The sequence below is a fragment of the Natator depressus genome, chromosome 11, assembly GCF_965152275.1.
Source record: "Natator depressus isolate rNatDep1 chromosome 11, rNatDep2.hap1, whole genome shotgun sequence".
Lineage (NCBI taxonomy): Eukaryota > Metazoa > Chordata > Testudines > Cheloniidae > Natator > Natator depressus.
This window is the reverse complement of record NC_134244.1, coordinates 36,488,304-36,513,812: the sequence shown is the minus strand read 5'-3', so window position 1 is coordinate 36,513,812 and position 25,509 is coordinate 36,488,304. Positions and strand designations below refer to the sequence as shown.

General features: G+C 41.1%; 2 protein-coding genes across 7 annotated transcripts in view; one reads left to right on the top strand and one right to left on the bottom strand.

Annotated features, from left to right (window-relative positions):
* Window positions 1-7,712, top strand: part of LOC141995938 (sodium channel protein type 2 subunit alpha-like) — a 286,439-nt gene extending 278,727 nt beyond the window's left edge. Inside the window, exons 27-29 of the mRNA XM_074967488.1 lie at window positions 2,683-2,787; window positions 3,171-3,441; window positions 3,921-7,712. Coding sequence (XP_074823589.1) covers window positions 2,683-2,787; window positions 3,171-3,441; window positions 3,921-5,104 — 1,560 coding nt within the window. The 3' untranslated portion in view covers window positions 5,105-7,712. The remainder of the gene's footprint in view (window positions 1-2,682; window positions 2,788-3,170; window positions 3,442-3,920) is intronic.
* The window catches only part of LOC141995939 (uncharacterized), a 181,444-nt gene that overhangs the window by 118,228 nt on the left and 37,707 nt on the right, over window positions 1-25,509 (bottom strand). For all 6 annotated transcript variants that reach the window (XR_012641444.1, XR_012641445.1, XR_012641443.1 and 3 more), the window contains exon 2: window positions 9,436-9,577. The gene's annotated coding sequence lies outside the window, so the exon portion shown is untranslated. The remainder of the gene's footprint in view (window positions 1-9,435; window positions 9,578-25,509) is intronic.

The following is a 25,509-nucleotide window of genomic DNA, read 5'->3' as shown; positions in this document are numbered from 1 at the left end:
GCTGCTTGTTGCGTGCTCCACAATATCTGTGAGAGTAAAGGGGAGACATTTATGGCGTGGTGGGAAGTTGAGGCAACTCGCCTGGTGGCCAGTTTCACACAGCCAGACAACAGGGCGATTAGAAGAGTGCAGCAGGGCGCGCTGCACATCAGAGAAGCTCTGAAAGCCAGTTTCATGACTGGCCAGGGTATGGTGTGACAGTTGTGTTTGTTTCTCCTCAAGTTACCCGCCCCCTGTATATAAGAAAGGAAATAAAGCCACAATTGTTTAAAAACCGTTCTTTATTATGTGTTGCACAAAACATTTCTCTTTCTGTCATGGCCCTGGAGACTTTAGCATATGTATTTGCGTTTCTTTTTTTGGAACGTAGTTCTGCCATAACAGATTCGTCTCCCCAACATGCAATGAGATCCAGTACCTCCCGTTAGGACCATGCTGGAGATCGTCTGCGAATCCGGGACTGTGTGGTCGCCTGTGATGGTGGTGACCGAACAGGAAATTCAAAAGTTCCCGGGGCTTTTGCTGCCTACCTGGCTTGTGCATTGGAGTTCAGAGTGTTGTCCAGAGCGGTCACAAGGGAGCATTCTGGGATAGCTCCCGGAGGCCAATATCGTCGAATTGCGTCCACAGTACCTGTAACCCGGAACTGCAATCTCGATTTTAGCGCTACTCCACTTGCTGAGGTGGAGTACAGAAATCGAATTAAAGAGACCTTTAAATCGAAAAAACTGATTTGGTCGTGTGGATGGAATCAGTTTTATTTCGAAGTAAATCAGCTAATTCCGAAACAACCGCGTATTGTAGACCAGACGTAAGAGTTCTACTTTTCTAAAGCCAAGAGAAGAGTTAGCTTCTGCTTTTGCAGATTCTTGGCCCAACCGATTAAATTAAGGGAACAGTTTTCCCTCTTAACATTCCTTTGAAGTATTAAACTAATTCTTCCTTGTGTTAACCTTACAAGCTGATTTAATTACTGAGGGCATGTCTATAATAGAAATGCTGCACTCTACTATATACACTATAGCAACAAAAGTGGTTTCTTCCATCGCGGTAGTAAATCCAGCTCTCCGAGAGGCGATAGCTAGGTCAACAGAGGAATTCTTCCATCAGCCTAACATTGTCTACATTGAGGATTTAAGTAAGCTTAATTACATTGCACACAGCATGACATTTTTCACAGCCCTAAGCGATGCAGTTTTATCTCCCTAACTGTGTGGTGTAGACCCACTCTTATTGTAGTAATTGGCGAGCCAGATAAATGAATCCATTTATCCTTAGGTTGAAATTCAGTTGTAGCCTTTTATTTTTTTTTATTGCATTGTGTTATTGTTAATTAATTAAGATAAACTAGAAGTGAATCAGTGACTTTTGTTTAGCTTTGCATTTGTTTGCTTATTCTTTTAATAAAATCCATAAAAATATATTAGACTAGTTTCTCTTTCAAAACTTTAGTGTGGGTAAACAACTGAACCAGAGGTAAAGGTAAATCCATTGAGTAGTCCTGAACCCACTTTTCAATCATTTGATTAAAACCCTCTTACCATTATACAACAAAGAGGTAAAAAAGAGCAGAGAAAAAACCAACTAAAACACTTCCCTTTTATTTTGTATCAAATAAAGAGATAATTGTCTTTTATTTTTGAAGAATTTCAATCTACACTGGTATCTGAATATTATCAGTAGCACTTCTTCCAACTACAAACTGGAGCTCAGAAAGTTGCATATGGTTTCCTTTTTTGCTTTAGTATGGAGTTGCCATACCACAGCTGTGGGGAAATGCAGGGAGCCCTTGTAAGAAAAGGAATGAGATATAGGAAGAGGCCACACAGCACTAGAAAGAGTAAACATGAGAAAGCAAACCTTATAAGGCAAGAGTGAAGCCTTTGTCAGCTGCAAAATTACCAACCCAGAGATACCAAATCCTAAAATTGTTGCTCAGTGCTACAAGAGACGAGAGGTTCATGGTGGAATGCCCCGCTGGTAATGGTTTTGTAGGAAGAAGCAAGCTATGGAAATTTGATAAAGAGAGTTTTTAAAATAAAGTCAGAGGATTATGGGAAATCCAAGTGGACTTCTATAGCCTAGGAGTGAATTTGACACATAGCTGGGATTGAAAAGGTCCAGCACAATTTACTTGTATATAGTAAACTAACATTTATGGAAAATTTGTATTAAATATACAAATATTCAGAATATGGGTCTTCCTAATCTATTGTAATTGAAGACCTATTAATTATTATTTTTTCTTTTTTTAGCTTCAGAACTCATTTCTTGTTGATGGCGAATTAACTTACAAATATTGAAATCACTAATACAGCTGTATCTCCTGAATATCAGTAATATCTTGTAATGCATTATTTTTCTATATATTTATAGACTTAATTTTTATTGATGCCAAATATCTCTAAATTGTCTGCTCTTTTAATGAGTGCCGCTAGGTAAAAGCTCAGTTTTTCTACCCCGTCTCCCCAACATTAAACAGCCTCATTTTTGCGGATTTTTCTAGCAAGTCTTCATATACTCTTAAAAAATTCAGTTCTATGTAATCTATTTTGATCCCTGAATTTTGTCTTTTGAAAGAATGAATACCTGTATAGTAAATTCTGTGTTCGTATATATTTGAATAACAGTAAAATAATATCTCTAATGACATGGTTGTAACCACTTATTTCATTTCTTTACCTTGGAGGTCAAGACATCTTCATGACAGAAGAACAGAAGAAATATTACAATGCAATGAAAAAGCTGGGATCCAAGAAACCACAAAAACCTATACCTAGGCCAGCAGTAAGAATGCATGTTGTTTTACATTCATCTGAATTTGGGAGCAAATCACAATTGCAAGCTGTGTCAAACATTTCTGGATGTTATAGTTGGAAATGAAAATTTATGCATATTTCTGTGTGGTCACAATACAATCTTTGAATTGCTTCAGGTGATAGCTCTCAGTATAAAGTATAAAACCAAGCCATTTCCTGGAGGAAAACTTAGACTGGCAGACTCATTTTCTACACTTTTTCAGATCTTTTGTTTCACTGATTCCCAAAGCCTTCCTTTAAAAAGAAATAAACTGCATTAGGGCTTTTCTTTCTGAACTAGATCTCATCAGTTTCTCTCTATGTGTGTGAGATATTTAATAATATCTGACTTACTCTTTCACTTTTTTTCAGAACAAATTCCAAGGTTTGGTGTTTGATATTGTAACAAAACAAGCATTTGATATCAGCATCATGATTCTTATCTGCCTTAACATGGTCACAATGATGATAGAAACTGATGACCAGAATGATGAGATGAAACATATTTTATACTGGATTAACATAGTCTTTATTGTCCTTTTCACTGGAGAATGTGTCCTCAAACTAATTTCACTCCGTTATTACTACTTCACCATAGGCTGGAACATTTTTGATTTTGTGGTTGTCATTCTCTCCATAGTAGGTAAGAAATAATTATATTTAAAAGGAATCTAATGAATGGAAGGGCAAACATTTGTAAAAAAAAATTGTTTTAACAATGGAAGTTTCACAAGATCAGATAGACAGTTACTTAGTTTTCACTTCCCTTGATTCTATAGTAAACAGGAAACATACATGAGAGCATTTATAGTAATATGTACGTTCCCATTCTCAACCTCAGAAACTGCAAATGGGCTTTCTTAGTACTTCAGGGTTAATTTTAATATCCATTTGTTTTTCATAACCCACCATAAAAAGTTCCAAAACAAATATGGTACCTGTGCAATTCCTTTTAATAGATGCTATTATGCAAAACGTAAGAATGCACATTATGACTCTCTCCCTATTCAGAATCTCTACTAAGGATAGATATGGCCCGTCTTCATTTATGCTCTGTGATATGGAAAATTTAAATTGTTATAAAACAGAAGATCCTTTTTTGTTTTTGTTTTTTTTTTACAGGTATGTTTCTAGACAAGGTGATTGAAGAGTATTTTGTGTCCCCCACCTTGTTCAGAGTTGTCCGACTCGCCAGAATAGGTCGAATCCTGCGTCTCATTAAGGGAGCAAAAGGGATTCGCACTCTGCTTTTTGCTTTGATGATGTCTCTTCCTGCTTTGTTTAACATTGGTCTCCTGCTTTTCCTGGTCATGTTTATCTATGCTATATTTGGAATGTCCAACTTTGCCTACGTTAAGAGGGAAGCTGGGATTGATGACATGTTCAACTTTGAAACTTTTGGCAACAGCATGATCTGCCTATTTCAAATTACCACATCTGCTGGTTGGGATGGTTTGCTGTCACCAATTCTTAACAGTGGAGAACCGGACTGTGATCCTAATAAACCTCACCCGGGAAGCTCTGTTAAAGGAGACTGTGGTAACCCTTCAGTCGGGATTTTCTTTTTTGTCAGTTATATTATCATCTCATTTCTAGTTGTAGTAAACATGTATATTGCTGTTATTTTGGAGAACTTCAGTGTTGCTACAGAAGAAAGTGCCGAGCCCTTGAGTGAGGACGACTTTGAGATGTTCTATGAGGTTTGGGAAAAGTATGATCCAGATGCAACCCAGTTTATAGAATACAGTAAACTGTTTGATTTTGCAGCCTCTTTGGATCCTCCTCTTCTTATAGCAAAACCAAACACTCTTCAGCTTATTGCAATGGATCTGCCCATGGTAAGTGGTGACAGAATTCACTGCCTTGACATCTTGTTTGCTTTTACAAAGCGTGTTTTGGGGGAAAGTGATGAGATGGATGCACTTAGAATACAAATGGAAGATCGTTTTATGGCGGCCAATCCTTCTAAAGTCTCCTATGAACCAATTACAACCACATTAAAAAGAAAACAAGAGGAAGTGTCCGCTACTGTTATTCAGCGAGCTTACAGACGTTACCTTTTAAGGCAAACGGTGAAAAAAGTTTCATTTATGTATTGCAAAGAAAAGCATGGTCTGCCTATCAAAGAAGATATGACTCTGGATAAGCTAAGTGAAAACTCAGCTGCAGAAAAAACAGATAGGACCCCCTCCACAACCTCTCCACCTTCCTACGATAGTGTAACAAAGCCAAACAAAGACAAATATGAAAAAGACAATTCAGAAAAAGAAGACAAAAGTAAGGACACCAGGGAAAGTAAAAAGTAAAAGGAAACAAAGAATTCAATTCATGACAAATTGTTTACAGCTTGAGAAAGTGACATTTATGTCAATAGGGCTCCTGTAGAAGGTCTACACCAAACTGACAGCTTTTACAGATATATATATATACACACACCCCTACACCTTAAGGTCAGTGCCTAGATCAAGACAGACAGTGACCCCTCATCATCAATCTGTGACTCTGTAGGGTAACAGCCTTGCCAAGAGATGATTGTTTCCATTACCAGCTGGTACTGATGAAGAGGAGTCACAACATTGCTACTCAGACTGTAGAGAACATTAAAGGGTGCAAATCTATCATTCTTAAAATGCGTGTGTGTTAACAACAAATACTTCAGTGGTGTAATTATATCCATTCTGTGCATTTCTACAGCCACATTTGTCCTACTTTTAAAATTTCTGTTGGTGCAGTCATTTGTTTTAATTCACAGATTGTTATATGTGGTTCCTTTATGTTGGGGAAAGGAGATAAGTGCTCTTTCACAAGTATTCAGGTGTCAGATATTATTTATACGGCATTGATAAGGCGTGCATGGTTCTTAACAAGCCAATTTAAAAGCAGGGTCCCTGCCCCATGACCTTAAATCTAAATCAGATCAGTGCCATCACAAAAAGATGACAAGACCATTGGGGATATAGACAAGACCTCAATAAATACCAGTAGAGGAGTCTGCCCTTGGAAGAGGGTAGTTATTGCCACAGAGAGCTGATTCGTTTATTAGTTTCACTTTTTTCTTTTTGGTTATTTAGTTTTTGGTTTTCTTAAAAAAAAATAATTATTTACCTACCATTTTAAAGTCTATATGTGGTGAGTTGTTATACTCTGATAATGATTCTCTCTCATGTTCAGATTGAAGTGATTTGCATGAAGGCATGCTGTACTTATAGCTCATGCATGGAAAAACATGACATCACAAAGAGCAGCAGAGTTCTATCTACTTTCAGGTTTCAGGCTGGCTCTTAATTTTGAAGTATTTTAGCTATCATGAAATAAAACATCCAGAAAAATCATAATAAATATGAAGTCAAAAAGAATACCCAAAAATGGAACAGTCATTTTTCTGGTTTGGTTGGTTGATTTTATTGCCTTTTAATGTAAACTTATTACATTTCAACAGTGCACTCCATATTTTCTTCTAAGGTCTGGAGCTACATTCTGTCTCCACTTCTCTTATTCATGTGAGTAAAAGCCATTTAAGATAAAGAGGGTAACGTGCAGATCAATGGCAACGTTAAGAACCCTTGGGACAAATACTGCCTTGATTTATACCTCATGCCCACAACCCAACCCTATTAGGGTTGCACAGGGGAGACATGGCAGGGGAGGTGTAAATCAGGGAAGAATTTGGTCCCCATGTGTTTTTGTCAAGTGTTCTGCTATGAAATTATTCTTCCCTAAACAGTGAAATGTCCAAATAGGTGTAGTTATTCTGCTTTATCCTACAGTATTTTTTAAATGTCATCTGTTGTCAGCAAGGTTGACATTGTAATTGTCAATCAAATGGCTTTTCATATTTAAATCGTTGTTTGACACAGTGGTACATATTTGAGCAAGCAAATAATGATCTGACCACAGTATTTATTATATTAAATATCTACCTTAATAAGTCAAGTTTGCAAACTTTCAACAGATAATATGATATATTCTGTACTATTATAAATAATTTGAAGGTTGTCACTGATGCATGTTTATCTGTATCTTACGCCTTGTTGCTGTATCTTATGCCTTCCAAAGTTCAGAAATCTAATATGGGAAGCCATGTGTCAGTGGAAAAGTGAAACAAATTGTTCAACCAGACGTCATTCCTCATGTCAGTAAGCAACAGTTGGCTGCTATTTAAGAGATTATTTTTCTTTAATTTTAATTTTAAAAAATTAATCAATATCATGCGGTGTATAATTGGACTATACAGGATATGTAAACTGCTTAACTTGTTGAAAATGTGGGGTTAGAAAACAGTTTTATAAAAAACTATGTTATTTTTAAAAATCACTTTATTTTTCAGCATTTTGTACCTGTAAGCAGCTACAGTTATCCTCAAGTTGTTGTCAGTCACTTTTTTGTTCATTTCTATTCCTACTTCTTTTTCATTAAGAAATTTAAGATCTGAAGAAGTGAATGGGTAGTTGTACGCTTCTGCTTATTATTATACTTGAACATATTTTAATATGAAATAATTTTAAATAAAATGGGGACCAGAGTTCATTTGCCTCTGAGTAGGTTGGTTTTTGTATGTGGAAAAAGAATGGAGAAATTTGTTGAATTTCTAGCGCTGCTTGCATCTGAAGTTTCAAGGTAGTCTTATTCATAGAATCCTTGATCTTTCCAATTGTCTGTTTATATAGACTGTTATTCTTGTTGATTCATGATGCACTAGAACTGTTCAAAATATAATATGGGATCCACAATCTTTTTTCACAAGAACAAAGTAGTGAACTTGTATAATACATCACATCAGGATGTTTTTCTTTCTTACACAAGGTGGAGTTAAACATAGACTCTTTCTTTTACTAAAAATATTGATGTGTAGTGTATTGGTGAACTGCATGCCGGAAAATGTTTTCCCATAAATACATTACTAACCAGACAAAAGAATAAAGATTACATTTTTATCATATGTACTTGTTCAATCTGTGTTTATTATGTAAAATTAATACACAATAATAAACGGGTTGCTATTAAAATGAAAGGGGAATGGCTTTAGTGATGGGGCAAAGGGGTCTTTGACCCTTAGACCACAAGTTACGTTATGGTTCAAGTCAGTATTGATAGAAACTTGTTACCATCTGATTATTTTTTAAATTATGGGAAAGAATTAGTGATCTCAGTTCAATTTTTAGTAAACAGCATCGCAACACAACAATAAGAGGCACTTGTTCAGGGTGTTGTAGCAGGTGGTCCAAGAATTAAATGGGCATGGTGACTTTAATTACCATTTTATCCTCACAGGTTCCTCTAGATCAGGGGTCCCCAACGCGGCACCTGTGGGTGCAATAGCGCCCCCAGGGCAGTTGTGTGGGCCCGCAGGACACCACGTCGCCAAAATGCCACCGCCGAGCGCAGCCACCTGAGAACCGCCCACCGAAATGCCAGCATTTCGGCAGCGGGGTGTTTGGCACCCACCACTGTTGGAAATATGAATGTGCTATTCCCACAGAAGGGTTGGGGACCACTGCTCTAGATTAAGCCTGAGGTACTGGTGCAGTGTGGGGACTTTTGTACTGCTGATGCCCATGCTTGACACATTCTGTGAACTTAAAGAGGATTCCAGCCTCCAACACTATCTATATATAAATGGTCAGTTTTCAGAATGGAGAGTGGTAAATAGTGGTGTCCCCCAGATGTCTGTACTGGGACCAGTCCTATTCAACGTATTCATAAATGAACTGGAAAAATGGGTAAACAGTGAGGTGGGAAAATTTGCTGATGATACAAAACTACTCAAGATAGTTAAGTCCCAGGCAGACTGCAAAGAGCTACAAAAGGATCTCACAAACCTGGGTGACTAGGCAACGAAATGGCAGATGAAATTCAATGTTGATAAATGCAAAGTAATGCACGTTGGAAAACATAATCCCAATGATACATATAAAATGATGGGGTCTAAATTGGCTGTTACCACTCAAGAAAGAGATCTTGGGAGTTATTGTGGATAGTTCTCTGAAAACATCCTCTCAATGTGCAGTGGCAGTCAAAAAAGCTAACGGAATATTGGGAACCGTTAAGAAAGGGATAGATAATAAGACAGAAAATATCATATTGCCTCCATATAAATCCATAATATGCCCACATCTTGAATACTGCGTGCAGATATGGTCGCCCTATCTCAAAAAAGATATATTGGACTTGGAAAATGTTCAGAAAAGGGCAACAAAATTTATTAGGGGTATGGAATGGCTGCTATATTAGGAGAGATTAATAAGACTTGGACTTTTCAGCTTGGAAAAGAGAGGACTAAGGGGGGATATCATAGAGGTCTAAAAAATCATGACTGGTATGGAGAAAGTAAATAAGGAAGTGTTATTTACACCTTCTCATAACACAAGAACTAAGGGTCACCAAATGAAATGAATAGGTAGCAGGTTTAAAACAAAAGGCAGTATTTTTTTCACACAACTCACAGTCAACCTGTGAAACTCCTTGCCAGAGGATGTTGTGAAAATGTCCATAACAGGGTTCAAAAAGGAACTAGATCAGTTCATGGAGAATAGGTCCATCAATTGCTATTAGTCAGGATGGACAGGGATGGTGTCCCTAGCCTCTGTTTGCCAGAAGCTGGGAATGGGCGACAGGGGTTGGATCACTTGATGATTACCTGTTCTGTTCATTCCCTCTGGGGCACCTGGCATTGCCCACTGTCGGCAGACAGGATACTGGGCTAGATGGACCTTTGGTCTGATGCAGTATGGCCGTTCTCATGTTCTTACATAGCATCTTCCACAAAAACATTAGATTCACTGTTAAGGAAAAACAAAAAAAAAATAATTATGAAAATAAAGCATTCAATTGCCATAAAAATAACAAATGTTAAATTATATTTGTTCTTTGCATAATTATTTTAGACATTTACAACTTTCATGGAGCCTAAGGCTGCTCTGAAAACCATCAGTAGTTTTTATTGACAGTGTACTTGAGTACTGTGCAAGACACAGAAGCTCATGGTGTTTAAATACATGGACGGAAACACAATACCGTGAGAGAGGGAAGATTCAATCTTAGTGTTTTTTTTTAATCGTCTACTCTTTATCTCTTCTTTAACATAATGGGTTGGAGGTTTATCATTTGTTGACCTTGCAGAGAAATGAGTTTCAAATAATTAGAGCTAAGATTTAAGTTACTTGATTAACATTTTCAAAATGTTTTTTGTTGTTGTTGCTTGTTCACTCATTAGCTCAAATTAACTAAGAGAACAACTGTTCAAATACTCAATACCTAAAAGGACTTTCAGTTTTTTCCCCCCACATTTAATTTGCTTTAAAATTCTGTATCATAGTAAGAATAGATACTTATTCCATTATAAAAAATGTTTAACTATACATTCCAACTATAAGTAACTAAAAACCTCAGCTATGCAGTGCATTGATTGCAGGTTCCAAACAAACAAAACTGTGCACAGTTTTTGGTTACTGTGTTGGATGCACTCTTTGTTCAATGTATATGACCTACACTACATTGTTTTCTTAAGACAACACTGGAATGATAGTTCCCTTTTTTACAGTGTATTTCCTACTGTAACATGCTAGCATACACTTGCATTTATTTGTGGTTATTAGTAACACCATTGTGCCCTATAGCAGGCACCGTATGCTTGTGCTAAAGGAGGATCTCCAGTAGCTGATACCAGTGTAGAGCCTATGACAAATAGTTCAGCAATTCTGATTCTATCCAATAGAGGGCACAAACTCAAGGCCATTCATTACAATATTATGGCTGCTCTTTAAGATTTAGGCAACTAAGGAATTAGTACATGAAATAAATGATAAAAATAATAATGGAAAATATTTTATAGATTTCTATATAATTTATAGTTTTCCTAGTTTGTTTTTCCAGTTAAGTAATTTCAGATGATGCTGGAATGTGACGACTATATCTCTTGATATGTCAGTGCAGCTTTTTTGTTAGCACTTTTGCCTCTGGACCAGCAATTCATGGGCTTAGGTTCTACATCAGCATGTGCTCTCATGCAGTGCTGACACTGCAATGGTAAGAAGCTGCCAGACTCATTTGAGATTGCAAAAATACAGCTTTAGGAGGTCTATTAAAATGAGCTAGGGAATTACAAACATAACTTCTGTTTGTATTAATAGGAGTTAGCTACCTTGTGCATCAGTACAAGAATAGACCCCCCACCTTCTAAAATAACAGTACACAAGTACCTGCTGTCCTAGATTAGATATCAGCAAGGCAAAAATAATATAACGTACTGTTAAAAACTGCCTAGCAAAGATGCTGGTTTATTGGTTGTTGTGGGCCTAGAAAATTACTAAATTGCTGTCCCAAAACGCACTGAGAAAGGATTATCTAGCTTTCCAGTATATTAGGAGAAGCCTGCTGACATAGCTACAGTACAGAAATACCTAATGGCTGGCAAACCTCTGCATTATTAACATAATTTTCAGTGACGGGATGGTGCAAATGTGTTGATCTATTTCCTTAGACACAGCTAAGTTTTATCGCTGTGATCCAGTGTGCGGTCGTCTTTGCTTATTTCATATTTCTGTCTCTCTCCGCTATCAAGTGAGAGCTGTTGCAGCATGAAACACAGACCTATCATACTGCCTGCATAAGAAAACAGATCATACTGCAGTGTAACTCAAGAAAAGTACACTGCGGCACATTCTCCTCTCTCAGGAGAGAGGGGAAATCGCATGCAGGAGCACACATGATCTCTGCTGCAAGAACAATGTTGGATGAAATAGTGAGACACACTTCAGAAACAATTTATAACAGCCAAAAAGGCAGCTGTGCCAAGCACACTCTACACTTACATTTTCTATTGTCTGTCATACAAACAATTGCCTTTCTACATAATTAATCTATATATCAAAATGTTTTATCTACCTAATTTAGTAAACATATAGATTTAGAATAGTTTGTCTTCTGACTGGCTTCGATTCACTTAAAAAAACCTGTATACTGTTCTCATTGTATTCTTATAAATCTGTCTGGTGGTTAAAAGGACACGTTGTAATGCAAAGAATGTTCTTTTGAGACTGTGAATGAAATATACATTTTCAATTTTTAAAAGTAGTGAAACATCTGTAATATGCACATCCATACGTGGCAAAGGAATTCCATGCCTTTTTTCTGTATTATTCTATAAAAATGTCATGCTTATAAGTACTATGGCAACCCCTGTCACATAGTACTCATTTGATTTCTGAGATACAGGAGCTCCTTACCCAGATCAATATTTGTGGAGTGCTGTGCTGTAGCAGCACCTGCATTACTCTGTACACAAAAGTACACCACAGGTGTAATAAGTCCTACATGTCCATCTATAAACAATGGGCAGGCAATTAAAAGGGAAAATCTTGAGTATGCTGTATCCTGGGTATGTAAAGAGTTAAAGTGCTCCCTTCCCACTATGGACACTCTTCATGAATTGTCCTATCACTGCCACTGTTTTTAACTTGTTTGCTGCAGAATGTGCCAAATTCTTTATAAAGGTGGAATGTGCCTGTTATGTACCAGGTATGTTTAGGCAAAATGGATCTGTGGCACTGCAGAATGTGTGAGGCTGGGAATTGGCAGAAGGGAGGTGGATCATATGGAATAGATAAGTGGGGAGGCAATTGCAGGTGGCTGGGAGCACCATTTTAGAGTGGCGTGGATCCAAAATGAAAGCTTTTTGATAGTGGAGTTGGGATCATTGTTTAAACTATTCATAGCACCTTCTTTATTGTTTGTATTTAAAATCTGGTATGTCCTGAACTACTTTCAGAATTCTGTTTCCTATTTTTTATCAAAACATTATGAAAACTACAAGGAAATATGAAGTGTGATCATTCATAAACTTCTCCTTGTTCAAAGGATAGTGGACAACAACAGTTTTGGGAAGGACAAATACTAAAGTGTTGGAATTTTTTTTCTGCTTGTGGTTTTGACTTTAATCCCCAGTGTGATAAGGCCAAATTCAGCAAAGTGCAAAAGGTAAAAACCAGAAACGGTGAAACGTAAGAGTATTACAATAATATAGGCGTTATCAATAAGTTGCTGTTAGTAACACCAGAAAACGAAGTTGTTTCTAACCCTATGATTTTTTACTTACGTATGACTGCCTACTATCCTTAATTGCAAAGAATTTCTTCTCGGCAGGGCCGGCTCTAGGATTTTTGCCGCCCCAAGCAAACAAATGTTTGGCCACCCCCGTTTTTTTTTTCTGTGCCCCCTGGCTCCGCCCCAACTCCGCCCCTTCCCCAAATCCCCAGTCCCACCTCCTCCCCCGTGCGTGCTGCATTCTCCCCTCCCCCGCAGCCCCCCGCCACAGCTCACCTCCGCTCCGCCTGCTCCCCTGAACACGCGCCGCTCCACTTCTCCCCCCTCACGATCAGGCGGGGGAGCGGCAGCGCGTTCAGGGGAGCAGGCGGAGCAGAGGTGGGGGGGTAGAGGAACTGCTCCCCGCCACAGCTCACCTCCACTCCACCGCCGACGCTTCCCCCGGGCACGCTGCTGCTCGGCTTCTCCCCCCTCCCTGCCAGGCTTGCCCCACGTGAAACACCTGTTTGGCACGCAGCAAGCCTGGGTGGGAGGGGGGAGAAGTGGTGCAGCGGGGGCGAGCTGGGGCGGCGAGGACACATTTCTAGGGGCGGCATGGCCGGCGCCCGAATTCCGCCCCTAGAAATGTGCGGCCCCAAGCACCTGCTTGTTTTGCTGTGCCTGGAGCCAGCCCTGCTCCTAATTGCCGAGTCTTCTGCAGTTTAAAAAAAATTGTCCTATGACTTCTTGCAAAAATTTTATATTAGTTAATGGGGGGGGGGTGTTTCTTTAGAACTTTTTTATGGCTGTGTCATTTATTATAAGAGAACGCTCCAGAAAGAGAATATGGCAATGAAGAGAATATAAAGCATGGTGGAAGCAGAAATGACAGACAGCATAATTGAGCTTTGTCTCCCAAATGATCATGCAGCAAAACAAAATACCTATTGAAATACTAAAGTCAAAGAGCACAGGAAGATTTCCCAGCACGTCTTTGAATACCAATATTACATAATATAAATATTAGCACACTGTTAACATAACCCTTTTTTCATATAAATTTTAAATGGTGACAAGAATGAAAATTTGTGGCAGTTCTGGCTTTCCTGCCTTTGTTGTTGTTTAATAGGGAGTGGGGGAGGGAGGGAGAAAAGCAGAATTAGCAAGTAACTCCTACTTCCTTACATTCTTTCCTACTTTTTATTTTTTTCATAAATGGACAGTACTTCTCCTGGGGGTTGTCTCTCATCAGTGGTCTGTCAGAGGTTGGCCCACCTCCCCCACTTTCAAAGATGTACTCCATCTATAAGATTCCTCGGCACCTCTCCTCAGAGGCAGAGTTCTGTTTAAGCTGTTGTCAGCCTGCTGACCCATGGCTTCCTTCATGGAAGACTCAAGGAAGAGCCAGATACTAGCCATTATGTTGGGTTGCAGTAATCAGCTGCCAAAATCTTAACAACTGGTTCCCTATAAAAAGTTCTGATTTAAGGGATGTGCCCCAGTATGTATTTTTTGTACCAACAGGGTTACCATACGTCCGTATTTTCCCGGGAAAAATTTTTAAATTTTAAAAATTCCTCCCAGACAGCGATTTAAGAACCAAAAAGCCTGACCTGTCCGGGAAAATACGGATGTATGTTAACCCTGCCTAAAGTTCTTTTTTAAAAAGATGGGCCTGAACTAGAAATGAGCTCCGTTTCACATGTGTGGGTCCCCGCCACTCCCTGGGGGTGTGCTAGGGTGACCAGATGTCCCGATTTTATAGGGACAGTCCTGATTTTTGGGTCTTTTTCTTATATAGGCTCCTATTACCTACCACCCCGTCCTGATTTTTCACACTTGCTGCCTGGTCACCCTAGGGTGTGCACATGTGTGGGTCCCAGCTGCTCCCTGCCCCCCTCATTGAGGCAGGTGTGCAGGGTTACTGCCCTGGGAACTGCAGGGCATCAGTGGACGTGGGGCCACCTGCAGACAGGGGCGTGGGGCAGGGCGGGCTGGCTGCGGGCAGGGCAGGGTAGTGCAGGGCTGGCTGGAGACGGGGCAGGGGCTGACTGGAGGTAGGGGCTAGCTGCAGGCAGGGCAGGGTAGTGCAGGACTGGCTGGAGACGGGCTGGCTGAGGGCAGGGCAGGGGGTGCAGCAGAGGCTGGCTGTGGGCAGCGGGTGCGGGGGTGGCTGGAGACGGGCTGGCTGTGGACAGGGTATGCGGCAGGGGCTGGCTGCGGGCAGGGCAGGGGGTGCGGCAGGGGCTGGAAACGGGCTGGCTGCGGGCAGGGCAGGGGGTGCGTGCGGCCAGGATTGGCTGGATACAGGGCAGGGGCTGCGGCAGGGGCTGGCTGCAGGCAGGGCAGGGGGTGGCTGGAAACGGGCTGGCTGCGGGCAGGGCAGGGGGTGCGTGTGGCAGGGGTTGGCTGGATACAGGCAGGGGGTGTGGCAGGGGCTGGCTGCAGGCAGGGGTTACGGGGGTGGCTGGAGACAAGCTGGCTGCGGGCAGAACAGCGGGTGCGGGGGTGGCTGGAGACGGGCTGGCTGCAGGCAGGGCGTGCGGCAGGGGCTGGTGCGGGCAGGGCAGGGAGTGGCTGGAGACGGGCTGGTGCGGGCAAGGCAGGGGGTGGCTGGAGATAGGGGCTGGCTGCGGGCAGGAGTGCAGGGGTGGCTGGAGACGGGCTGGCTGCAGGCAGGGCAGGGGGTGCATGCGGCAGGGGCTGGTTGCGGGCAGGGGGTGCAGGAGTGGCTGGAGACGGGGGCTGGTGCGGGCAGGAGGTGCCGGGGTGCAGCAGGGGCTGGCTGCAGGCAGGGCAGGGGGTGGCTGGAGACAGGGGCTGGCTGCAGGCAGGGCATGCGGGGGTGGCTGGAGGCAAGGCAGGACAGGGGGTGCGGCAGGGGCTGGCTGCAGGCAGGGGGTGAGGGGGTGGCTAGAGATAGGGGGTGGCTGCAGGCAGGGCAGGGGGTGTGTGCGGCAGGAGCTGGCTGCAGGCAGGGGGTGCGGCAGGGGCTGGAGACGAGGTGGCTGCAGGCAGGGAGTACGGCAGGGGCTGGTGCAGGCAGGGCAGGGGGTGCGTGTGGCAGGGGTTGACTGGATACAGGGCAGGGGGTGCGGCAGGGGCTGGCTGCAGGCAGGGGGTGAGGGGGTGGCTGGAGACGAGGTGGCTGCAGGCAGGGGGTGCGGCAGGGGCTGGTGCAGGCAGGGCAGGGGGTGCGTGTGGCAGGGGTTGACTGGATACAGGGCAGGGGCTGCGGCAGGGGCTGGTTGCGGGCAGGGGGTACGGGGGTGGCTGGAGACAGGGGCTGGCTGCGGGCAGGGTGGTGGGTACTCACGGGGAGAGCAGCAGGGAACCCACTAGGCAGCAGTGGGACGCAGCCCAGGCCCAGCAGAGCAGCCGGGAACCCACTAGGCAGCAGTGGGAGCCCCAGGGCCGGGGAGCAGCAGCAACAACAGGGCTCGTGCCCAGGGCCAGGCGGTAGCACACGTGGCTCCCGCAGCGCAGCACCCCCAGCGGCCAGAGGAGGAATTACATCACTTCCCGGCCGGAGCCCATCAAAACCGCAGTGCCCCCTGCAGGGAAGCAGGTTAACAACCGGTTCTAAAACTGCTTCAAAATTTTACAACCGGTTCACGCGAACCAGCGCAAACCGGCGGCTCCAGCTCACCACTGGTTTTGTGTGCAGCATAGAAAAGAAACTATCCCTGTCCTGCAAGACTTATAGTCCAAATGCTTAATTTTATGTTTTAATTTTACAAATTAAATAAACGAATAAAATAAACTCTAAATGATAAACTTCCTTCATATCCATGTAATCAACTTTAATTTAAAAAATGAAAGTCCACATGCTAATATTTAGAGCTGGTTGAAAAACTTTTCAATTTAACTTTTTTCTGTAGAAAATGCCTTTTCAAACATTTCTACCAAAAAATTATGAAAAAGTTCCAGTGAAAAATTTGCAAATTAAAAATTATTTTTTTAAATTTGTTTTGTTATAACAAGAAAAAGCACTTTCTCTCACTTTTTAATTTTTCCCCTTTTTGCAGGAAAAAGTCTTTGCTTTTTAAAGTGTTTTTTTCACCAAAATGATTCTTTAATTTTAAAAAATGGAAAAATTTAATGAAATGGAAAGAAATGAAATTTAATTTGAAATTTTTCAAGAAATATACTTATGTTTTCTCAACAAGCTCTACCAATAATATTTTGGGCAACAGATTGATTTTCTTCAGTATAAATGTGGTACCTGTACGTCCAGAGTCTACAGTAGTATTCTGTTGACAATTAAGTCGGAGGATACTTTATATATACATCCAGAATGTATATAACCTTTATTCATTACTATTAATTGTTTTGTTTTTAAGTTAAAATAAGTTCAGATTTCATGTTGCCACATCCATAAGATGGATTTTGTTGATTATACTCATTAGATTTGGGATAAGATTATTGCCAGCCATCAGCATCATATTCAGTACTCTGTGTCAGAGATTTGGTCCCATGGGTCATTTTCCAGAATGTATTACAAAAGATTAAATAATAAATCAATTGCCAACTTGGAATGTATGAAATGGTAGACCAGTGCCCAAAATCAGATGATGTAATGGCATCTCCACAAGAAGTGTATTGAGTGAGGTTGATTGATAATCACATTCCAAGCTAAATCTGAGTGAAAAAATATTTAATTCCAAAGAATAAAAGGGGGAAAATTCACAAATCTTCAGGAAAATGTTTCCCGGTTTCCAACAAGCTCTATTTGGAGCTTCTTAGGTATAGATCTGAATTAATTTTGGTCAGAGTTGAAAGACAATAGAAGTCTATGTAGCTGAAAGTTCTGCATCCCTTTGTGAATGTTGTAAACTGAGGCTCCAGAGGAGTGCTTTCTGCTAATGATTATACCAAAGAGGGATTTTAAGTTCTCAAGTCCCGGTTCTGTCTTGAGGGGGAAAAATTGTACAGTCAAGAAAAGAACTCAGTTTGGTTAGGCCACCTTCTCAATGTTTCCTCAGATCAGTTCTGCTCCAGTTGTGGAGTTTTCCCCTCAGTAATCTAGTCTAGAAAATGGCGAATTATAATTATACATTGAAATCCTAACAAGGTAGATCAAATTTCATTCTGAGCTGTTCAAAGTTCAATAGTCTTGTGCTCTGGAAAAAGTCTCCAATGTTCAACAGTATTCTGGCATATTCTGCATATCTAGGAAGTCAGTGAATATTTTGGCACTGCTCTAAGGTATTTGATTGATATGCTTCCTTCTCCTGCTCCCACAGTATTCCCAAAGTGTGTCCCTGACATAGGACGTTGACTGATTTCCTGAGGGGAATAAAATATCTTCACCACACATCAAGCTGGAAAATGTAAAAGGAGAGTAATATGACACTTCGTCACATGGGGCTGTTGTTCTGAATTTCTATAAAATGTAACCAGTTCTAAACATAGGGGTCTGATCTAAAAGCTATTGAAGTCAATGGGAACTTTTGCACTGATTGTAGTGGTTTTAGCTTAGGGTCATATTGAATTACAGCTTCCCAGTTACAGATTTTCCAACTGGAGAGACTAATATCTACTTTTGGTTTTCATCACTGGAGCCTGAATAAGATGATTCTTCGTATTTTACCATACTATATAAAGTTGCTGCATAATCTGTTTAGTTCTCTTTTTAAACCACATAGATAGAAGTACTAGGAGGGACTTGCAGAAAATACAACACTTGCGAAAGAGCATTGATTTTTTGTCAGGCTGTCTCTCCTAAACATAAATAATGGTAAACTGTGACATCGTTGCAGGCCTTTGATGTAGGGAATATAAAAGGGTTTACAGATTTAGCATTATTAGTTTTTTGAAATTGCGTGAGATTTTTACTCCTAGATATCTAAATCCCTCAGGGGATTGTCAGCATGGAAAATAGTTAGAGAGACTCTCACTGGATGTGTCTAAGAGCAAAGTCTCTGACTTGGTCTATTTACCATTATGATAATATGGCACTGTATGCTTCTAAGACTTTGAGGCATTGGATAGAGGCTATTTAAATAAAGGAAAGGATGTGGAGAATTGTAGAACAGTTTGACCACTGTTTTAATAGATGTCCAAAGTTAAATGTCTCTAATAACTACAAAAAAGAAACCTTATCAAATATCCTCTGCATCTGAGGCTAGAAGTAGGCAACTTTCATTGGTTCATTTAATATGATGAATGATGTTTAGTGTTCGCAGAATATTATGATTTGTAGTTTTGTCTGGCATAAAGTCAGATAGTTGGGAATAACATTACTCTAAAGAAATAAATGGATATTGATAAATTCAGGGAGTGAATCTATGTGAAAAGAATATAAATAGGCCCCCTCAATTAGTTCATAGTCTATAGACTATCTGGAAAGCATAGACTACTCTCAGCTTGGGTCATCAAGGTTAGGTTGTGATAAAATTGTTACAGGAGATGTTCCTGATGAACTAACATTGAAGCTAAGCATATTCCATATGAAATAATGAGGGGGAAAAGAATTACTTAAATATCTTTCATTTAATTGCCATTTTATTACATACCAGCATTATATAACACAAAAGAGTGCCTTAAAGCTTATTTTGCGTTAAGGTTTTCTGCTCTTGAATTTACAAATTTCTGAGTTTCTTCTTTGGGATTATTAAACATCAAAGCTGTGTTCCTTTAAGGAGCGTATAAGAGGTCTATGTAGTTTCTTTACTGGCTTTAATGCAGATGTCTACCACTGCAGCAATAATAGCTTTTCCTTATTTAAGTAAGAGCTCTTTTTCCATGGCAGCATGATAAAAGTGCTGTCCTTTAACTACGTAGGTGAATAATTGTGGGTCAGAGTAAAAGCTGTCTCTTGCAGCCCTGTGTCCAATGGGCTGTATCTATTTTTAACTTAGTCCCTTTTCTCTCTAGACCCAGTAGTCTGTGGATTCATTTAAAACAAACAGTTAGTGGATGTGGGATTTCTGCTGCTTGGATCAACAGCTCCTGTATTCAAAATCTTCAGCTTTACTCTCTCAGAAAGTAGTGTTGCATTCCTAGGGTCTGCAGAAAGGTGTTCATTGCAGTTAGAGGTGATTCAAGTGGTGCTTTCTGAAAGTGTGCTTTCCATGATAGTGGCCAAATTTAAAGATACCTTCTTGATTTTTGATGGTAAGATTACTGAGTTTTGCAGACTGCATGGCTTTACCATCTTGACTGTCTTCCTGACCTGATTCTACTTTCATAATTCACAGTTTTGATGTCAGACATATTGGACTTGTCTTAATGTTCCAAAAGGATTCCATAGAAGTCCTAGAAAGCTATTTAATGAGGGTAATTGATTGGGGAGCAAAACTTAGCATTTCTATTAGGCATTAAAAAAAGGATTCATTTGGGAGCTCAGAGAATCTCTGCTTGGCTGCTGTGATGCATCATGTGACCCTGGAGTGAGAGTTTGTGATAGCTCAATGAAAAACTACAGAAGGATTATGTATAAACTTTTTCTACTCTAAACGTTAAAAAAAGAGAAAAATGGCTCAAATACAAAAAATTAAATGTCACTCCATTAACAAGTTACCTGATAATTTAGACTCACTTTTGCCACATAGATGGGACTTTTCAGAGAGAAAGGTGTTATGCCACATGAGTAAAGACTGTGGAAGTGGGCCCTAGTGCACAAAATCATTTTAAAACTTTGGGGCCCAATTTTGCCCATCCTAAGTGGGTGTAAAATGTTACGAAAACACAATTCTGTACTCACTCTAGTGAAAGCATTTTATTCCCATAGAAGCAGAAAAGGTAACTCAGTATGAAAGTGATTCAGAAGACTTTCAGAAGTGTTGTAAGATTATAGTATAGAAAATGTGTGGAAATATACAAACAGCAGAAAAACAATAATTAATAGTACCTATCATACAACTTTGAGAGGCCCTGATCCAGAGTACATTGACATCAGTGAGTCTTTTCATTGATTTCAGCAGGCTTTATACACCCAAAGTGTCCAGCTCACTAATGCTTTTAATTCACTGAGCTCCGCTTCCTGCATGTCAAACAATCCTGCTCCCATTGAAGCCAATGGTAAAACTCCAAAGCAGGGGCATCGTGTCAGAACAATTCTGGGGTGAAGCAGGGGTCAAAGTTGTGTCAGCATCCCCGCTTCCACCTCCTTGATGAGGTCATGGCTGGCCATGGGGTTAGTGGACTAGTCCCATCCCTGGGACAACAGAGGGGCAGGGAGATGGTGCCGGTGTTATCCCGGAGGGCAGGCAGGCACCAGAGGTAGGGGTGGGCCAAGGGGCCATTGTTCCACCACTTTTTAAATAGGCCCCTCCAGAGGAGCCCCTTCCCAGCTGGCTTGAAGGAGGGGGGTCCGGGACAAATTTGAGTGGTGCTGCAATCCACATTCCAAGCTGCAATGCCACTCACTGTCTCATGCTGAGTGGTGTCTCACCGATAGCCAGCCCAGAACAGGGATTGGGGCCTGGTTCACTCTGCGCTCAGCTCCAGGCAGCCTGCCACTGCTGCTTCCTGTCCAGCTGGTGGGGAGAGGAGAGCAGCACTGACAACGCAGTGACTGTGTGCCAACACCTGACCCACCCCATAATGGCCCCCACGGGCCTGGGGGAGACACCACACTGCTAGCTGGCGAGGAGCTATGAAAAGTGTTGGGGGGGAAACTGTCCTCCCGCCCTCTAGCAAATGTCGCCCCTGCTCCAAAGGGAGCAGGACTGGGTGCCAAGTCCGATAACAGTTTGGAAATATCAGATGAAGAGAGCTGTAACTAAGCTGTAAAGATTATTTAAATTTTCTAGTAGGCCTTTTCCATCTTCCGTGATTCTGATTCTAACCATATTCATGGGGATGGGGCTATTGAAATTTTGAGATGTATTTTTAACAAGTGATTTGAAAATTTATTGTAATGCCCATCCTATTAGAAGCAGTCACTGCAGTTTTCCATTTTCAATATGTCTAAGGATCCAATTCTGCTCTTACTGGAATCAGACTTTTGTCATTGACTTCAATACAAGAAGAGTTTGGCCCTTGATGTATTAATTATGGGCTCACTAAAATAGAACACAACATCCTTCCTTTTCTTTCTCCTTCACCTGAGCAGTGAAAGCAAAAGAGCTGCCTTTTAAGTATCAATCAAGAAGACCAAGAACCAGTTTATTGCAGCAGATTTTATAGGCAGTGGTGCTAAATAGTAATTGGATCAACAGTAGCAATTACATTTCTCATGTGATAGCACCAGTGAATGAGGTACAGGTAACCTCATTAGCCAATAGACGTCACTGCAATTAGAAAAATTGTTAAAGGATGAAGAAAGAAGATAGTCTTTTTAAAATTAAAAGTAGGATTATCTTAGGAACATGAAATCTTTTGGTAATAGGAGATAACCAATTATAAGGAATTTTCTATTTCCCATAAAAACGGCTGTTTTGTGAAGAGAAGATACTGTTTGATGAGATTTACAGTACCTTGTCTCCCATAGGGGTGACAGAATGCACTTTGGTAGCGGCTATAATGTGTGCCAAGGCTTATGCATGAAGAAGTATAATCAGGGCCAAGATCTAAAACCTTTGGGCTGAAACCAGGTAAATAGTCATACAGATGGCCAGATTCATACAGATGGCCACCTGCTTGCTTGTAGTGTACTGGCTTTTGTAAGGTGAATAAGTGGGCCTCTAACCTTTTAATGTGGTCCTGTGTGATGCAGAGAATGGAAAGGAATGGTTTTATTCCTACTCCCATGAGACTTTTTCAGAGTTTGATTACTTTTTTGTTAATAGTCTTAGGAGTGTAGTTAAGGCAGCAAGTCAAGTAATTCAAGTTTCAAGCTTCATACACTTTAAAAATTGTGTTGTGGGAGCAGACTCCATTCTGAGATTACAGTCATGACTTTATTGATCCCTATTGCACTAACTTTTAAAAACAAAAATAAAAGTGGCCCTAACATAGAGTTATTTTATCTTCCATTGTATTATTGGGTCCAACTAGTGGCATTGCCCTATAAAGCCTGACGTGCCTTGAATCCTGGCTCACCTCAGGAACTGTCAGTCTTCTGTAGACACCCTGCTAGTGGAAATGCACTAGTTGAGGTGCTTGAAGTGGCAACCACAGGGTCTAATTGTGAAGAAGCTGAAAGCAGGGCATTTTCAGAAAGGAGTTTTGACTGGGCCTATTAATACAGGGAGATAACAGAGGATGTTGCTCCCCAAATTCCTCTGAGCTGGGATTGTAAATTATGCACTTCCTACCTCTCCAAGAGGGAGCTGTGTGGCTGCTTCCTCCTGCGAGGAGCCAGCTGAAGACTCCACTCTATGGCTGCCCACCTCTTCTCTGACTCTCTTCCTGCGGGGGTTGGGGGGGGAAGGGAAGAAGTGGAGACACCAAGGAGCAGCCACTTCCCACAGTCAGGATCCTCCAGGAGGGCTGTGGGACTGCTCAGGATCCTTGGAGGGAGCTGAACATCTGAGAGTGCTGTTTGGGGGGGGGAGAGCAGGGAGAGAACCAGGAGGAGAGTGAACCCCAGAAATGAGAAAGGAAATTGTTGGGGAAGGGGAGAACTAGCCTGGGGCCTGCGAGGGAGACACCCCATTTGGGAGGGAATGGAAGAGATGGGGAGAGGAAAGATAGTTGCAGATAGTGGGTTGGGGGGAGGGGGAGGGAGGAGGAGAAACCAGGGGAAGAAAGGATTCTGGTGGGTTGAAGGAGGAGGAAAGCAGGAGCTGCCTGGGAGATGAGCAGAGGAAGAGCAAGAAGAAACAGAAGTGGGGAGCAAAGGACCCAGGGCAGGAAGACCTCAGAAGGGAGACTACAGTGAGAGGAGAGGCAAAGAGGAGGGAATGGAATAGAATGGGACAGTGAGGTTTGGAGCTAGTGCAAGATAGGAAAGAACAGGGAGGGAGGGATTAGAAGCAGGGGGGTAGAACAGAAAAGTTAATCAGAGGGGAAAGAAAGGGATAAAAGACGTGAAGGAAAAGAGATAATGAAAAACAAGGCAGACAGTAAGTTAATCATATTGTTTTACAGAAAGTTAAATGGCAAAATATTTACAGCCATTTTTATAAGCAATAGGTTTTGATTTTAAATAGCATTAAGCATGAAAAAAGATGGGATGAAACCCTGGCCCCATTGTAATTAATGGAAGTTTTGCTATTGACTTCAGTGGGACCAGAGTTTCACCCAGCATTCTTTAGGATGACGGTCATGGAGGGGAGAATGGCAGCTCTGGTTGTGAATATGTGGACAGTGGATGGGGGCACCCAGAGTTTCTGTGAGTGGGAAGTGGGGATGTACTACTTTGTTTTTATGTTTTGAATCTGTGTGTTTGAATATATTTATATATAAACATGTTTATATATGGATCTGCTGGGAACATAAAGGGACTACAATAATAAATTACTCTAAAGAGTAATTTGATTACATGTAACAGATTATCATTAAGGGTTACTTATGTATACTATAATTTTGATGGATAAACTGATTACTTTTTACAGCAGAAAGTAATGTGGTTTACCTTGTGTTACTTTTCCAAATTACTACCCCTTCCTTTCCAACTCTTAACCCTTCACCTGCTTTCCCAGGCAGAAGAGGAGTTGAGTCAATCATCCTCCTCACAGACTTTATTTTCCAGGACCTCCCCACCAGGGTTGATAGTGACCCTGGCTTGAATCTGGCCCTTCATGTTTAGATTAAATAATATGATCTGACCATACTCAAGTATAGATTATTAATAAAAAATTGACTGAATAAACTGTTGTGACATTGACAGCTCAACAGTACAAACCTGTTTATTGCCAATGAGATTGCAGATGGTCTTTTATCTGTCTCTATCTCTCTTTATATAGAGAGATATAAGACAAATGTGTGTGGCCTCTCACGGGGATGCAGCCAAAGCAACACTAGCAAGATAACTTCTTAGTTTAGCATTCTGGGGGAGAAGTTCCTGGAGGACAGCCAAAGAAACTGATGGAGAAGTTGGCTGCCTTCAGGTGCCAATATAGAGCAATGCTTTAGACAAAAATATCACTCTAACAGTATTGTGGTAAAAAGTAGAATTATCTCAGCCTATTTTATTACTCTGAGTGAAAATCTCATATAAATACCTTATCAAGCATTGCTACAAGGAGGGGGAGTAATGTACAGAGGATTTTAGGGCCTGAGCTTGCCACAAAAGTCCATCTTTTATTATACAGGTCCTGAAGCTGAGTGATCTGGACTTCTGCTTTGAGCAACTTGAATGGTAAACATTTAATGGGAGGAAAAGTCCTTTCCTTGTCTGCCTCCAGCCAGATGTAGGCTCAGCTAGGCATTTTATAGGGCTTTTAAAAAAAATTTCAGCTCATTTACCTGATATTTAAGTAAGGCACACTAGGCTATAATCTCCTAGGACAACTCTACCAATTCTGACTTTTATAAAATAGGTAAAGCAGTGGTTACCTGCAGTAGTTTATTTTAATGATAAATTACATATTTGCAGCCCATTTGCTTAATTTTTGAATTCCTTCAGAACTCTTGGTTTAATAATATCTGGTCCTGGTGACTTACTGCTGAGTCACAAATGAGGGTCAGCACTTCCAATAGCACTTCTGACACCTTAAATCTCTGAAACATCTTTATTACTATAAAGCGTAGCTCTGCAGTACATAGGTGCTAGAACTAGGGGTCCTGGGGGTGCTGCAGCACCCCCTAGCGAAAAGTGGTTTTCATCATATACAGAGTTTACACTTTGGTTCAATGG